Here is a 16,495-nt window from a genome sequence, read left to right as displayed (position 1 = left end):
TCCAAATATGCCGCGTCATCAAGGTCTTCTTGAACCACATTTGGTCTGACCCCTCCCCTGAGACCCCTTTGCCTTGGGAGGCCTTACCAGGGGCTGTTAGCCCCAAACAGCACAACTCTCAGGTTCACTGGTTACTGGTTCGATTTCCTGGTCCATCTCCGTCCCAACCCTCACCTATGGTCATGAGCTCTGGGTAGTGACTGAAAGAATGAGGTCACAGATACAAGTGTCTGAAATGAGTTTCCTCTGTAGGGTGTCTGGGCTCAGCCTTAGAGATAGGGGGAGGAGTCAGACATCTGGAGGGAGCTCGGAGTAGAGCCGCTGCGCCTTCATGTTGAGGTGGCAAAAAGCAGAGCTACAGTTCTGAGGTTCCCAAACTGGACCCTTCCTTCGCCTTGAGATCCTGTCCATGAATATCACAAATGGAATCAGTGACAAGCCACAACCCTGGCGGAGGCCGACACCCACTGAGGATGTGTTTGACGTAATGCTGAGTATGCAGACACAGCTCTCGCTTTGGACAAATAGGGAACAGATTCAAATGAGCTCCTCATCTGGTGGCAAAAAAAATTATAAAAACTTAGACAAAATGTTAATTAAATTTTAGAAAAATATTATTTAAATGTCAGTAAAAGTAAAATGTATTAAAATATTGATAAAATGGCTTAAAAATGTTGATGAAATGTCAGAAGAATTTTTTTTAAATGTTAGTAAATATTATAAAAATCTCCAAAAAATAGTAATAAAATGTCTGAAAAATATATTTTTAAAGTCAGACATATATGTTTATTAAATGTCCAAAAAGTTCTGATTAAATATCCACAAGATATTATTAAAATGTTGAGGAAAAAACTTTGTCAAATGTTTAAAAAAAAAAAAGAAAAGAAAAAACATTTAAAAATGTCCTAAAAAATGTTGATAAAATGTCCAAAATATTTTATTGAAATGTCGGGAGAAAATAATATTATAAATGTCCAAATGATAATGAGATAACCATGTGATGTATAGGGAAGATGGCTGCCTAACAACTTTTTGCTCCAGCCCTTTTCCCCTCTCTCTACTTATTAAACTACCTACAGACAACTTTTTGCCATCATTATTGCCTGGCATACATCCTGGATTCAACTCCTAAAATGCCGAGCACCAGATCGTCTAAACCCTTGGACGTTCACCACAACAGTGACAAGGATGCTCCATGTGAAAGCTGGGAGTAATGAGGTAACCACAGTGCTAGCCACCACTATGGATAAGCAACATCCTTTCATCGAGTTGCAGTTCACGAGCCTGAACGGAAAGTTAGACGACATCAAGACCGACCTGGCCAACTGCACTAAGGACAGACAGAAACTCTGTGCTGACTGCAATGATCTCTACAACACAACATTGAATAAAGAGAACTTGCAGAATATTGAAGCTAAGTTAGCCGACCTAGAAGATCGCAGCCAGCAGGACAACATACGTATCCTGGGACTTCCGGAGGGAGCCAAAGGCACGAATGCTGTCCAGTACATTTCTTCTAATCTTCCAAAATGGTTCCCCAGTTTGGGCGAGCAGCCAATTGAAATCATGAGGGCACATCGCATCTCCCTCACCAGCAATAACTCCAATGGCTCTCGCACTCTCATCTGCAAACTCCTGCACTTTATGCCCGTGACAAAATCCTCAAAGCAGCAAGACGCACTCCTCTTCGGGTCGGCGGGAGGGACATTCACTTCACCGCAGATTACATCCCCTTCACTGTCAACCGTCGCCGATGTTTTTCTGCTGCCATTGAATCTGCGAAGAAGCAAGGTTTTCAAACCTTTCTTCTCTACCCGGCTAGGGCTGGGCGATATGACCAAAATCTCATATCCTGATAACAATACCTATCCCGATAAAGCACATTTTAATCCAATGAATAAAAAGTTGTCGTTGAGCAAGCTGGAGAGTGAGTGAAGGGAGGGAGCGCTGGTACCGAGAAAGCTGGTGAATCAGATCAATAAAACGTCCAAATGACGAAACATATTGCAGTAAAAAGTGCAATTTGCGTCACAACGAATATATTTATTTATTCATAAAATATGAAACGATAGACATTTTTCTCCCGTCACACGATGTATATTGTCATATCTTGTGTTTTGGGATTGTCTTGGACAATTCATGTTATGATCGCCTGGAATGGGATTATTTATGATTGACGTTGGACAGATATGGCTTGGGCCCTAACTTCATAAAAATGGTTAAAGTCCTTTATGCTAACCCCTCAGCCATGATTATTACAGGAAACATTTTCTCATCTTCTTTTAGCATTTCAAGGGGTTCCAGGCAGTGCTGTGTTCTCTCACCCTTATTATTTGCCCTTTCTCTTGAGCCTTTGGCGCAAAGAATAAGACCGCACCCTTCAATCTCTCCCATTACCTTTTGTAAAATATCACATCAATTATCATTATTTGTCGATGATATTTTACTATTTTTAGATAATGTCCTTACCTCCATCCCCCCAGCTTTGGACACTTTTGAAGAATTTAGTGCTTTATCAGGCTTTGTAATTAACTGGTCTAAGTCATCATTACTTCAGCTCAACTCAGTCCGTGCCCCTTCCACCATACCATCCAACATTCCAGTGGTGAAGTCCTTTAAATATCTGGGAGTGGACATCTTTTCCTTCCTGTACACCACTATAAATAATGATTTTCAGAACATCTTAAGCAGAGTTGAAGCTGATATGAAAAAAACGGTCTCTTCTCCCAGTTTCCAGCCAAGCACGTATCTCAATTATAAAAATAAGGGTTAATTTCTGTTCAAATACGCTTCCCTCTCTCACTGCCCCAGGGCTACAGCATGGCGGGAAAGAAGGAGGACTGGCTGTCCCTGATTTTGAGATGTATTTTTGGTCATATGGGTTGCACCCATTATCACTCTGGTTTGACCCCAGTGTAGTAACTTCATGGAGGGCTACTGAGGAGAATTTGACCTCTTCTCATCAATTCGATCCCTCGTAAATGTTCAAAACTTAAACTGGGCCCCATAATCCCCATAGTCTTTCCTTTTATCAACTCGCTCTGAACTAAAGTGGCATACTCATAGTCCTATCGTTCATAATGTTGCCCTCCTTACTGGAGGTGTCCCCTTTACATTTCCCCAGTCGAGCAACAGAGGAATCCATACTTTGTCTAACATCTGTAATAAGGAGGGCCTCAGAGCATTCAACAATCTGCAAATTTCTTTTGACTTAGCTGGTTCTCCATTTTTCCTGTACCTGCAACTCAGATCTTCTATGCGTGCCTATGGTGTACCCTTGAGCCATCCTTTATGCACCCACAAGCTCCATGTCATTTTAGATGTTGGTGTCCAATCAAGTGGTTTGGTGCTCAGACCACTGCGTTCCTATTGGCTGTTCTACTACATATGCGCGTTCCCGTGCTGCCAGCAGAAGGGGAGAGCAACCGGCAATGGTGAACAGTGCACCAGGTAAAATAGCTATTCCAGCACTGGCTACAACTGCCTACACGGCTAAACCCAAAAAAGGAAGACAGAACTTTGGTTCCCCGGAGCCCCAGAGGGAGGGGAAGGGGGAGGTGGGGCCGGCCGGAGGGCACGAGCGTTGGCCGTGGGAGCGGAGCCGAGGGCTCTCCGCGGAGAGGGAGAGCCAAGCCTCGGGAGTATGTGCGGGGACGCGAGGGAGGGATCGACAGGGCTGCTGTGCAGTGAGGGAGAGCCGAGGCTCCGAGAGAGGGAGAAATAGAACCAAGTAGGATAAAATAACAATAACAATAATAATAATAAGTAGGATAGAAGTAGGATAAAATACTCGCGTGCTCGTCTGGTAGGAGGGGCTCAGGGCGGAGACGAACGAAACCTAACTCAGATGAGACTCAAAAATGAACTGTTTTCAGGCTTTCTACTGCAGTTTTAATAAAAAGTCTAAGAGATGAAATGTTAAAATGTCCAAATGATATTGATGAAATGTATAAAAAATTATTGAAATGCTGGAAGAAAATAAAAAGTAAAAAAATATGAATGAAAGCACTATATCCTGCAGTGTGTCAGGTTGCTCATCTGGCATCAAATGACAGTTTGTCTCTGTTTCCTTTTTCCTGTTTCCTGTTTGGTGCAGAGGTCCAGCAGCAGCTGTTGGTGGTTAAAGAAGAGGTTCCCCCTGAGCAGCAGGAGTGGAGCTCCAGTGTGGACCAGGAGGACCCAGAGCCCCCACACATTAAAGAGGAAGAGGAGGAACTGTGGAGCAGTCAGGAGGGAGAGCAGCTTCAAGGGCTGGAGGAGGCTGATATCACCAAGTTCACATTCACTCCTGTCCCTGTGAAGAGTGAAGATGATGAAGAGACACCTCAGTCTGAGGGACACCACTGTGGAGGACCAGGACCAGGACCACCAGGATCAGGACCAGCGCCAGGAGACTCTCCTGAACCTGACCCAGATACTGATGACAGGACCGGAGACTCTTCAGTCGCTGAGATTGAAGTCAGTCTTGACGACCTGGATGAGACCAAAGAACCTCAGTCAGGTTTAAACTCCCCGAAAACTGGCGACGTCCCCATCAGCGACCCGAGACGCAGTGTCCGTGAGAAACCGTTCAGTTGCTCCGAGTGTGGGAAAAGATTTGGCATCAAGACTTCAGTGAACCGACACATGAGGTGTCACACAGGAGAGAAACGTTTCAGCTGCTCGGTGTGTCAGAAGTCGTTCTCGCAGAGCGGATATCTGCACACGCACATGAGGATCCACACGGGAGAGAAAAGATTCAGCTGCTCCGTCTGTGACCAAAGATTTTCCCAGAAAACACACCTCAACAGACACATGATCACGCACACGGGAGAGAAACCGTTCAGCTGCTCCGTCTGCGGCAAAGCTTTCAGTGAGAATGGGAACCTGAAGAAACACATGATCACTCACACGGGAGAGAAACCCTTTAGCTGCTCTGTGTGCGGTAAAGGTTTCATCCAGAAGGTCAACCTGACGAACCACATGACGTATCACACGGGAGAGAAACCGTATAGCTGCTCAGTGTGTCACAAAGGGTTCATGCAGAAGATCAATCTGAAGCTCCACATGGCTCATCACACTGGAGAGAAACCGTTCGGCTGCACCATCTGCGACAAAAAGTTTGCATCATGTCATCGGCTCAAAAGACACAAATGCGGTGGTCGGCGGTCGGCGCGGCTTCATTGGACTCAGACTGAGGATGACGGAGGGGTGGAGCCTCCAGACGGCGGCTCGACTCAACAGACAGAAACAAACACTTTCATATGAGAAACAGAAGCTGCCTGTCACGTACAGCCATTTTGGATCAGATTATATCAGCTTTAAGTTTCATCATGTTTCTGATACAGTTAATGATGAAATGTTACTTGCCAAGTTAACTTCCTGTGGCGTGTGAGGTTCCTCAGTGATACGTGAGCACTGATGAAACAAAGCAGGTTGTATCTAAAGCCTCGTTTCCACCAAGCGCTATGTTGTCCCCATGTTTGGCCCCCCCTCTGTTGGGGCGGAGCTAGAAACCCTGCAGTCTGATTGGTCAGTAGAGGACGGTCATTCTGGTGTGTGTGTGTGTCTGTCTGTCTTTCAGTGTTTTCTCAGATTTTGGTGAAATATTTTGTTTTTTTATGACTTCTATAAAGTTTAACATTTTTCAACAACACCAAAAATATTTTTTTTAAGAACGAACTCATAAATGTGATAATGTGAGTGAAGCTGTCCACCTTCATGTGTTCATCACAGGCTGCGGAAATTATTCTGTCGGTTTGAAACAATCATTTCACCCATTTTATAAATTTTTATAAACTTTTAAGCAACTTTTAGAAACTTCAGCCCAAAAACAAAAATCTTTAATTTCATTCTATACGATCAAACATCAGCGTGCGTCATCATCGTGTCAGACGCTACAGTACGTGTGTATTTGTCTCTACAATCAGGCGCTGTTGAAAATCCGACCCCTGGGGCATCAGTGGCTTAGTGGATAGTGCAGGCACCCCATGTACAAGGCTGTTGCTGCAGCGACCCGGGTTCGAATCCAGCCTGTGGCCTTTTGCTGCATGTCACTCCCTCTCTCACGCTTGATTGCTCTGCCCATTAAAGGCTAAAATGTCCCAAAATATATCTTTAAGAAAAAGAAAAAACTGAAAGAAAATCCGACCCAAAAAAATTCACGTCCTCATCGGGCTGATATTCAGGGGTCAGAGGCCCTCCAGGTCTGGGTGGCGTTCGAGAGCATCTAATTTTGAGCCCTAAAAACTGGACTAGTTATCATGGTAACGTCCCTGAGGTGGACAACCTCTTCCCTCAATTTGACAGAATCATCTGCTCGGAGCACACGGCTGCGTGCACTGGCAGGAATTGTGGCAGCCATTGGATGCCTGTCATCGCTTAACAGACCAAAGGTCTAGGTACCAGGTCTGAAGGGTTCCTGTTGTGACATCAGAATCAGAATGCCTGTTTATTATTGCAAAAAGAATTTGCAACGAAATTGAAAGTGCTACACCTATTTCAGTGCTTAGGTAAAAAAAAAAAAGACAAAAAGAAACAACAACGGGAACATCCACACAGACATTCAGTTTAGAATAAATTAAGGAATATACGTTTAAAAGCAGCGATGCCCTCAGAGAGGAATAAAATTGTCATTATTGCACCCCAAAAACGAGCATATGCACTTAAGCTCATTTCATTTGCCCTGGTTGATGAGCCTGATGGCCCAGGGGTAGAAACTGTTTTTGAGCCTGTTAGTCCGAGATTTTAGGGTTCTCTACTTCCTGCCAGAGTGCAGAAGAGTAAACAGTCTGTGGCCAGGGTGTGTGCAGTCCTTTAAAATCTTGTTGGCTCTGCGGAGGCAGCGGGAGGTAGAGATGTCCTCCAAGGCAGGCAGAGTGCAGCCAACGGTTTTCTCCGCCATCTTAATCACCCTCTGCAGAGCTTTTTTTTCTGCTGCAGAACAGCCACAGTACCATAGCGTGATGCATTGCACCAATACACTCTCGATGGTAGAGCGGTAGAAAGCGACCAGCAGCTGTGGGTTGAGGCCATTCCTGCGCAGCAGTCTCAGGAAGTGCATCTGCTACTGGGCCTTCTTCATTAGGCCTGTGGTGTTGGCTGACCAGGTGAGATCCTCTGAGATCTGTACCCCCAGGAATTTGAAGGTGGAGACCCTCCCCACCCCGACCCCGTGGATGTGAAGGGGTCTGCTCCATGCCTCCTAAAGTCCATAATCAGTTCTTTCGTTTTGTTTTCGTTTCGACGTGTTGTGTGGCGTCCCTCAGGGGTCGACCCTGGGGCCTTTATTCCTCTTTGATTGTAGTAAACATTTACAATAATAAACTTTTTTACGTTATTTCACTATGTAATATTTTTCTTGTAATGCAAAAAATAGATTTTCTTCATGTCAGTAATCAACAAGTGAAATTTCATGCTGATGTTTGTGAATCTAAAGTTTTAACCTAGCGTCTTTTATTTGTTCTAAAACTTTGGAATTTGATAAAATGTATCTCTAAAATAAGTTTACTCACACTCTGAGCCAGAAATCTTGTAACGTAGAAAGTGTCACATTGTCTCTGAGTTAGCCGCTAACTGCTAACAGCTGTTGTTCTTTGAGTTGAGTTGAGTTGAGTTGAGTTGAGTTGGTGGTTTGAGGTCAAAGGTCATTTTGGCACAAATGTCCACTTGGACTAGAGGATAAACGGATTAGAATTTGATGGTCAGAGGTCACTGTGACCTTGTGTCTGGGTCATTCTCATGAATGCAATATCTCAAGAACACCTCAAGGTAATTTGGACTTGGGATGAACTGATGATTTTTGGTGGTCATGGATAAAATATCAAGGTGGCTATGACCTTGCTTCCATCTCATTTATGTGAACAACATCTTTGGAACAGCTTGAGGGAATTTCTTTAAATTTGATGCAAATGTCCCTTTTGACTGAACAGGTTTGAGTTTAGTGGTCAAAGGTCAGTGTGACCTCACAAAACATGTTTTTGTCCACAAGTGAAGAATTCATTCACTAATTCTGACAAAACTTGACACAAATGTCTAACAGGATAAAATAATGAAGGTCAAAGGTCAGCTTGACTGTGACATCATCATGTTTTAAGGTCATATCTCAGGAACAGAAGGGGAGACATTTGGTCAGATACTGAATTGGTATAGTCGGACCGTCCGCCATTTTATGTTTTCTACATTCAGCTTTGTTTTTCTTGAAATGGACACAAAGTCACTTTCCTCAGGTTAAATATGTCAAAAGTAATGTAACTATTTTAACTACTTTATTAAAGTAACTGATTACATTTGATTATTTTTCTAATAAATGTTTTAAACTGGGCATTAAAATTTTTGAAAATTAAAAAAAAATTCTTAGAAGACAAAAAGTTGAAAAATTGCCTTTTTAAAAGAAAAGAAAGACTTTTTTACTCATTGCCATTTTGTTGGCATAATAAACCATCATTTCTCCTTTCCTTGCACAAATCTTTTAATCCAATTCATTTTAAAGATCAATCCACTGCATTTAAACCCTCTTGTGGCAACACGGCAACACAGGTTGCATCATACACTTCTTTTTATTTTCCACACAAAACAACACAGGCTCATTGACTGTGTTGTTTTGTGTGTGTGTCTCTCTCTCTTTGTGGATGTATGAACTTTAACCCCTTTGTCTCCTCACTGACAGAGACTCATGTAATATTGGATGTTTTCTCTGCTGCAAACAGGAAGTTGTTTAAAATCAAAACTAATTCAGAATCATGAATATTCTGCTAACGTACATGCAGTGTTGCTCCTGGCTCTGCAGCTGCCTCTAAATGTGTCACTGAATCGTTGTCATGGTCTCTTTCCTTTAATGAAACTAAAGCTATTTCAAACCTGTGAGAACGCACCAGAGGGCAGGAGATGGCTGAAATCTCTTTCTTTAACACCCGCCCTCGGAAAGTGTCAATGAGGTTTCTGTCTGATAAACTCAGGTGGAGACATTAATTCAAATAAATGACATATTGCAAATCGTGTTCTGTGCAAAGCATTGTGGGGATTTTATAGCTGTGGAGGATCCACACATGCGTCCTTCAGGTTTCTCTGAAAGAAGGAAACTCAGAAGGATCCTTGATGTTGGTTTGAGGGTCCTTCCTTGAAATCCCTGTTAAAATCTCTGCCTTTCATCTCCAGGCTTTCTCATCATGGTCTCTCGTCTACAATCATTTTTCACCTCAACTACTTTATATGGAATAACAAGGACGTCTCATTCAAATACATCTCTTTTGTTTGGAATATTGGTTTCACAATAATACTGTATTGGTAAATCAGTTATTCAAAAAGGATGTTTTCTTTATGTCAGAATATAATCTCCCTTGTCTATGTAAATCTCAACCGAGGACTGATGTTCAACAGATGCCCTTGTTATCTCCAGCAGACACTGTCACAGGCAAAGTTTGTGTTTCTGCTGACTCTCGTGACGACAACAGTTCCATAAGGGCTCTGTTCCAAACAGATATTAGCACATTACCACATGTGACTTCATATTGGAACCAGTTATTATCTGGAAGAATGTCGAGTTTGGTCTCTACAAAAATAATAAACACACACAGGATTCATTGTATTATTATATTGTCATATTCATCGATGTAAGTTCACAAATAGAAAACCTTGCTTTGTTGCTTTTGATAAAGATCAAACACATTTCATTCAGTCCAGTTCTCTCAAACACCAAAAACAATTAGAGCTGTGAGTGAAATATATTTTACACTGTGCAGCCTCCAGACCTGTTCTGTCCTGTCACAGTAAAAGTATTTTAATCATTCTTATTAATATGATGCTCACTGTGTTACATGTGTTTTGTGAATAATGTTCTGTAATCCTTCCTTGACTTTGAGAAACCGGTCTCCGTAAGAAACACCTCCATAGTCTTAGTTTGAGATCTGTTCCCGGAAGTGATAGTAGTCATATCCGGTGGTCTGACCGCCGTGATTAGCAGTGTTAGCAGAGTGAACCGTTAGCTGGATCTAAATAACGGCAGAAAAACAAACCGTCAGAGTTTAGTTCAGTAACCGGAGCAGAGATGGACCCACACCGGAAGCTGCTGCCTGACGTCACGGACGAGGCTTTAAACCCGAGAAGAAGAAGAAGAAGAGGTTTGTTTCTTCTCTGCTAATGTTGCTAAGCTAACGTTAGCCGGTGTTTCGGATTTACTCGTGACCATGTTAACTGGCGACTTTCAGCCGTCTGTGGTTGTCATAGTGACGAGCTGTTTTCAACCAGGAAGTGAACACGTAGCTGTCCTCCATGTTAGTTTGAGAACCTTCAGCAAAGAGCATGGATACCAAGAGGCGAAGCTCAATAGAACGCCCCATAGCAACTAGACTTAACATTGCATTACATTAAATGCAGTTATAACAACGTATTTCAGAACACTGGATGTGTATTCATAACAACGCATTGTTGATTAACATGTTGCTACTCTGTAACATCCTTCAAAAAGACATTAATAACATGTAAAATGACATAACCAGAAGGAACATAAAATAGCTAATATGCTAAGAACATAAGAAGGAAAAGAAAACATGTCCCAACAATAAGGTGTATGAGGGAAACACTATACCATATGCCGAACAGCCTCATCAGGTTTGTTACATATCACACATTTAGATCATTCAATACGTAGGATTTTACCAATTATTTGAGAGGTCTTAAAAGCTTTCTTATTTTTTGTTATTTTGGAGACAGAAGCAAAGAGATATTGTAATTCGACACGAAATAAATTTACATTAGGTTTAGTCTGAGTGATTCTAGATTTATGAATGTGAAACTTGCCAGTAAGACAGATGGCTTTGAGAGCACAGTTAATAGGTTGTATGTCTGTATTACAGCTCAGAAACAAGACCATTTCTTCTGATATTGGTGTCATTGTATTAAACGCTGAGAAAATCAGTAGAGCAGCATCAGTCCAAAATTCTCGAGAAAAGGAACAAGTGTAGAATAGATGAGAAATCGATTTGCTTTCAGCTTTACAGAAAAAGCAAAGTGGAGAGACATCTGCTTTAAATTTATGCAATAGTTCATTACAAGGATAATACCTGTGTAAGACCTTCAGATGGACTTCATTTATTTTGTTTGGTAAAAGGAACTTATGATGGTCTGTCCAAACTTTTTCTGCTGAGATATCGGGAAAAGTTATTTTCCATAATAGAATAGATTTGGAAAAGCAACTCTGAGATGAAGTAAGTGTCTTTCTGATATGCAGATTGCTACACATACCACCTGAAATATCTTTTCCACCATATATTACTGCATTTTGGATAAGGAACAGTAACTTAGGAGATATACTTTTAATAACATTGTTATAATGTTTTTGAGAGATATTAATACCTTTGTTCTGAACAAAGTCTTCATATGTGTAGGGGTTACCTCTATCACTAAGTACATCTAATACAAAGATTATGTTCCTATCAAACCAGTCTTTCTTGAATATGGATTTATTTCTGGAAAGTATATGCTGATTGTTCCAAAGTATGCATGAATGTGGAGAGAAATTATGTTTGAAGGCAGTCAACCAAGCTTCAAGAGCTTGTTTGTGAAAGTTAGCGAGCTTGAGGGGCAGTTTATCATATATATAATTACAAGAGAGTAGAAAACTCAGGCCGCCACACATATTAAACAACAAATTAGGAATGTAGAACCACTGACAGTTGTTCCTAGCCAAACTCTGCTTAATCCAGTTAATCTTAAAAATCCTGTTAATAGTATGGAAATCTATTGCATTCAATCCCCCATCAGAGTAGCTCCTGATGCATGTTTTTCTTTTAATATACTCTGTTTTGTTTTTCCATATGAACTTGAAGAGGAGAGAATCGATTGCTGCACATGTGTTCAGGTCAACGTAAAGAGAGATGGCAGGGTATACTAATCTTGAGATACCTTCAGCCTTTGACAATAGTACACGACCTTGAATAGTGAGGTCTCTTTGCAACGAGGAGTTAAAGATTTTTTTTGCTTTTTCTATTTTGGGTAAAAAATTGTTGGAAATTCTGTCAGGGGATGATTTAGTTATTGAGATACCAAGATATTTAACTGATTTTTTAACCTCTATACCACTTATTGATGTCTTATCTGTATCATGTACTGCTAATATTTCACATTTACTCAGATTAATTGTAAGACCTGAGGCTTTAGAGAAATTCTTTAACGCCTCTAATATGACTGGGACATGAATATCATTTTTTAAAAAGAGACAAGTGTCATCAGCTAACTGACTAATAATTAAATTATTCTCACCTATTTTTATGCCTTCAGTATCAGTGCAGTGTACATTGTATAAATTGAGAAGTTCAGCAGCGATTAAGAAAAGAAATGGGGATATTGGGCACCCCTGTCTAATGCCTCGTTTAATATTAAAATGTGGTGAAGTCCCATGAGGTAAAGAGACACTACTGTTAATGTTGTTATACAGAGTGTGAACTATTTTTCACAGCAACAGACTCGCCCATGGTTTCGTCCTACCGCCGCCATTTTGGACTGTCAGCAGACCCGCTTGCATACAAAAACACACAGACAAACTGAAGTATATCGCTATTAATTATGCTTACAATGCTACTCACCTCGTGATAGCTTGGTCACAGCTGCTTTTTCACGTTTTTGTAAAGCAAAATATAGACTTTAAAAAAAACAAAACGAAGAAAAACGGCCTAGATGGCATCTCTACATATTACATCCACTTATGAGAAGATTAACTTAATTACTCCTTCAAAATCACCCCATAAGCCAATCTACCAAAACATAAAAAAATAAATAATAAAAAAAAATATCAATATTTAAAAACACATTAATGGCGACGTCACATAAAGATTTATTTACAGTTTGTACAGTAAGGGGACAGTAATAACAATAATAGGCTAATAATAATAATAATAATAATAATAATAATAATAATATATAGGCTATTTTATTATGATATATTTTAATGGTAAAGCAGTAATCAGTTCTGATATAAATGCTCCAAGAGGCCATATATAGGCCTATATATATACACACATATATCTTCCCACGAAAACTGGCATATTAAATTGATATTAAAACACTTTAAAACTTACACCTCAGGAGTTCTTACCTGTCGGGATCCTTCGGGAAACGGTGGAAGGCCAGGTGCGGGGTGTTCCACTGATAGATGTTGCAGTTAATTGCACTACACTGTTTTCTTTTACTTTTCTCTCCTCTCTCCTTGACATCCTGCATGTTGTCTGGGCGCAACAGTCCAAGCTCAACAGTCCAAAATGGCGGCAGCGCCCCTAGTGGCTGTTGGCAGAAATTCAACAGCGCTTCGCCTCTTTGTGTCCATGCTCTTTGGTGTCAGCCTGAGGCTGAGCGTGTAGCAGGAAGTAGAAACATGGCGTGTCCTTTAGTGAATGAAGTGGTGGAGGTTGAGGCCCAGTGTATTCAGAGGCTGTTGTGTAAGGAGAAGGTGATTAGAGCCTGTTTGGATGTCTCTCTGGAGGAGTGTCTGTATGAAAGATACTGTTTGACCTCACACTCTGTCATTTATCTAACAATCTGTTCCACCCACATATATCACATATTACACATCCTGGATTTACATTATCATCACAGCACATTTTATGCATTGTCCTTTGATTCTTTTCTTTATAACATCAGAGACACTGAACACATCAGAGAGACAGCGGTTTGTCGGCCCGTAAGAAAAGTGTCTCTGGCTCTGAAAAGACTTTGGACCCTTGTTGTGGTTTTCCCTGGACATAAATCACAGTCCATTATCAAGGACAAGTCCTACGGGTCATCGGTAGCTCAGTGGATGGAGCGGGCGCCCTAAGTATGGGAGCTTAGTCCTTGATGCAGCGGCCGTGGGTTCAAACCCAGCCTGCTGTCCTGTGCTACATGTCGTTCCCTCTCTCCCCATAACGTTATGCTGTCCTGACATTAAAGGAAATAAAAGCCCAAAAAATAATCTTTAAAAAAAGAACTGCAGGTGTGTCAGTGTTGATGAGAAATGAATCTACCTGGACACATGATGAGGTCATTGATCAAGACGTCTCATCTATTCAAAGATGGAACTGGCTCATTGATGGGACTCAACATCCCATAATAGCTCCATCAGCCTGGTGTCCACGTCGTCATGACGTCAGGATCAGTTCCAGTCTGTTTGATAGCTGTGTGTTTGATGTTGAGTTTGTGCCCAGTGTGTTTGGGCTCCATCACATTACAGCTGAATAAATTATATTCAAATATATGAACACTGTTAAGATAGAAACATGTTTCTGTATGTTAGACACATGACCTCATCACATGACATCACATCACTTCACATGTGAACACGCTCTGCAGGCTGTTCCCATCACACCTCACTCTGTTCAGCTGATGGAGCACATTGATTTTTCATGTCTTCAAATCTCTGATTCAGTTTTGGATGAAATCAGTGGCTCTGCTTTTAACTCCACTTCCTGTCTCTGAGAGTCATGTTATCTGCACTCTACTGATGATGTCTGTTGGTGCTCACTGTGAACCAGCTTCCCTCAGGCTGAACAGACTCAGAGCTGATTGAACTGATTCTGATCAGCTGCTCTGTTTCTCAGCTCAGGCTCAGTCAGCTCAGAGATCAGGATCAGGATCAGAGTTTGTTGAGCCTGCTCTGTGAGGGGCTGTCCACACCAACACAAGTATTTACATAACTGTGACTCTTTGCTCACAGTTTGGCCTTTCATTCACACGTAACCGCAGTTTTGGGCCCCTGTAACCGGACTTATTTGTAACCGGAGTCCAGGGTGAACTTCTTGGAAAACTCTGGTGTCAGCAGTCATGTGTCGACAGGATAACCGCAGTTATTTTGTCTCGTCTCCATTGTATGACGTCACAGTGTGCGACGTAAACAGAAAACAGCTGTGCTATTACCCGCTCCGGTGTGTGCGAGAGACGATTTGAGGATGGACCTAAACAAAATACTGCTGCTATTTAGCAGCATATCAGCACTTTGTGGCTGTATCATACAACTAACGCTACTCAACCACATCCAGCAACAGAGGCACAAGAGTGTGCTGTTACAGAGACTGCTCCTGCTGCATAATAGTACGCTTGTTGTTGTTTTTCCGGTAATGACGTTTTACTGCCTTCTGATTGGCTACAATGGCCTTACAGTTAGGAGTTATATCGCCACCTACTGCTTTGGCATGTGTATTACATTGCTTGATAGTGGAATTTGCGGTGTCATGTGGACGGAGGTATTTTTATTACACCGCTTGTATGGATGCAGATTTTTTAAAAACTGGAGGCCAAAAAAGTTCGGTTTTAAAAATACCCGCGCTCGTGTGGACTAGGCCTCAAACAGGGCCCTGATCCGTCTGTGGACTCTTGTTTGAGGAGCCCAGTCACAGACCGACAGTCAGTCACAGTTTGAACTTGTTGTGACAGAATGTTGGAAACAGGAAGAGGCAAAGTTGCTTCTCATGTAAATTTAACTCCTGTCTGTAATAAATGATCTCAGTGGGCCGTCACAGTTTGGTCTCTGGTGCCTGTTTAAATAAACGTGTCGTAGAGACCATCTTCACGGGATTCAAACTCACTCCATCACGAGAACATAAATATAAATTGGTTACCCGCTGTCACTGCTCATCACATGAGACAGATACACTCAGCTGAGTCTTATGATTAATGAAAATATTCTTTGTAACTCAGAGGTGGACTTAACTACAGCACTTGAGTTAATTTAATTTTATTTATAAAGCCCAATATCACAAATCACAGTTTGCCTCACAGGGCTTTACAGCATATGACATCCCTCTGTCCTTATGACCCTCACAGCTGATCAGGAAAAACTCCCCAAAAAACCCTTTGTCATTAAAAAAGCTCATAAAATCATTACTGCTAAGAGCTAAAGGAATACAAGGCTCAATAGAGCTCTGACTCTCAGTCAGCCTGGCTACAGTGCTGAAAAGAAACCTGGGGTTGTTCTTATTGTCTTCTATTAGAGCTGAGTAATAGTTTGCTCTGGCATTGCGGAGGCCCCTCTTATAAGTTTTGAGACTGTCTGTCCAGATTAAACGAGATTCTTCCAGTTTGGTTAATCGCCAATTCCTTTCAAACTTTCGCAATATTTGTTTTAACTTACGGGTTTGAGAGTTATACCAAGGAGCGAACTTTCTTTGCTTTTTTAACTTCTTTTTAAGAGGAGCTACAGAGTCAAGTGTTGTTCGCAGCGAGCCTACGGTGCTATCAACAAAATGATCAAAGTCGGTACGGGAAACCTCTGTTACTGAGGGACTTGGTATTGAATTTAATGACGGAGTAATCTTTTCCTTAAATTTTGCGACAGCACTATCTGATAAACATCTAGTATAGTAACTGTTGCTGAGTGGCGTGTAATCGAGTAAAAAGAAATCAAAAGTAATCAGATAATGATCCGATAGCGAGGGATTCTGTGGAAAGACTGTTAGGTTATCAATTTCAATTCCATACGTCAGAACTAGATCGAGGGTATGGTTAAAACAGTGAGTGGGTTCATGTACACCCTGACTGAAGCCAATGGAGT

At 41.5% G+C, this 16,495-nt stretch overlaps 2 protein-coding genes across 5 annotated transcripts in view; both read left to right on the top strand.

Moving 5' to 3' along the window:
• The window catches only part of LOC125904865 (zinc finger protein 572-like), a 36,718-nt gene that overhangs the window by 7,546 nt on the left and 12,677 nt on the right, over positions 1-16,495 (top strand). The window contains exon 5 of one of the 2 annotated variants that reach the window (XM_049602559.1): positions 4,097-8,445. The exons of the other annotated variant lie outside the window; for it this stretch is intronic. Coding sequence (XP_049458516.1) covers positions 4,097-5,247 — 1,151 coding nt within the window. The 3' untranslated portion in view covers positions 5,248-8,445. Of the gene's footprint in view, positions 1-4,096; positions 8,446-16,495 lie in introns of those variants that run through there. 2 annotated transcript variants of the gene reach the window in all.
• The window catches only part of LOC125904853 (zinc finger protein Xfin-like), a 48,507-nt gene that overhangs the window by 26,943 nt on the left and 5,069 nt on the right, over positions 1-16,495 (top strand). Inside the window, exon 1 of one of the 3 annotated variants that reach the window (XM_049602538.1) lies at positions 9,917-10,097. The exons of the other annotated variants lie outside the window; for them this stretch is intronic. Within the exon in view, the coding sequence (XP_049458495.1) occupies positions 10,025-10,097 (73 nt within the window). The 5' untranslated portion in view covers positions 9,917-10,024. Of the gene's footprint in view, positions 1-9,916; positions 10,098-16,495 lie in introns of those variants that run through there. 3 annotated transcript variants of the gene reach the window in all.

The sequence above is a fragment of the Epinephelus fuscoguttatus genome, linkage group LG17, assembly GCF_011397635.1.
Source record: "Epinephelus fuscoguttatus linkage group LG17, E.fuscoguttatus.final_Chr_v1".
Taxonomy (NCBI): Eukaryota; Metazoa; Chordata; class Actinopteri; order Perciformes; family Serranidae; genus Epinephelus; species Epinephelus fuscoguttatus.
This window is presented reverse-complemented; position numbering and strand designations above follow the sequence as displayed.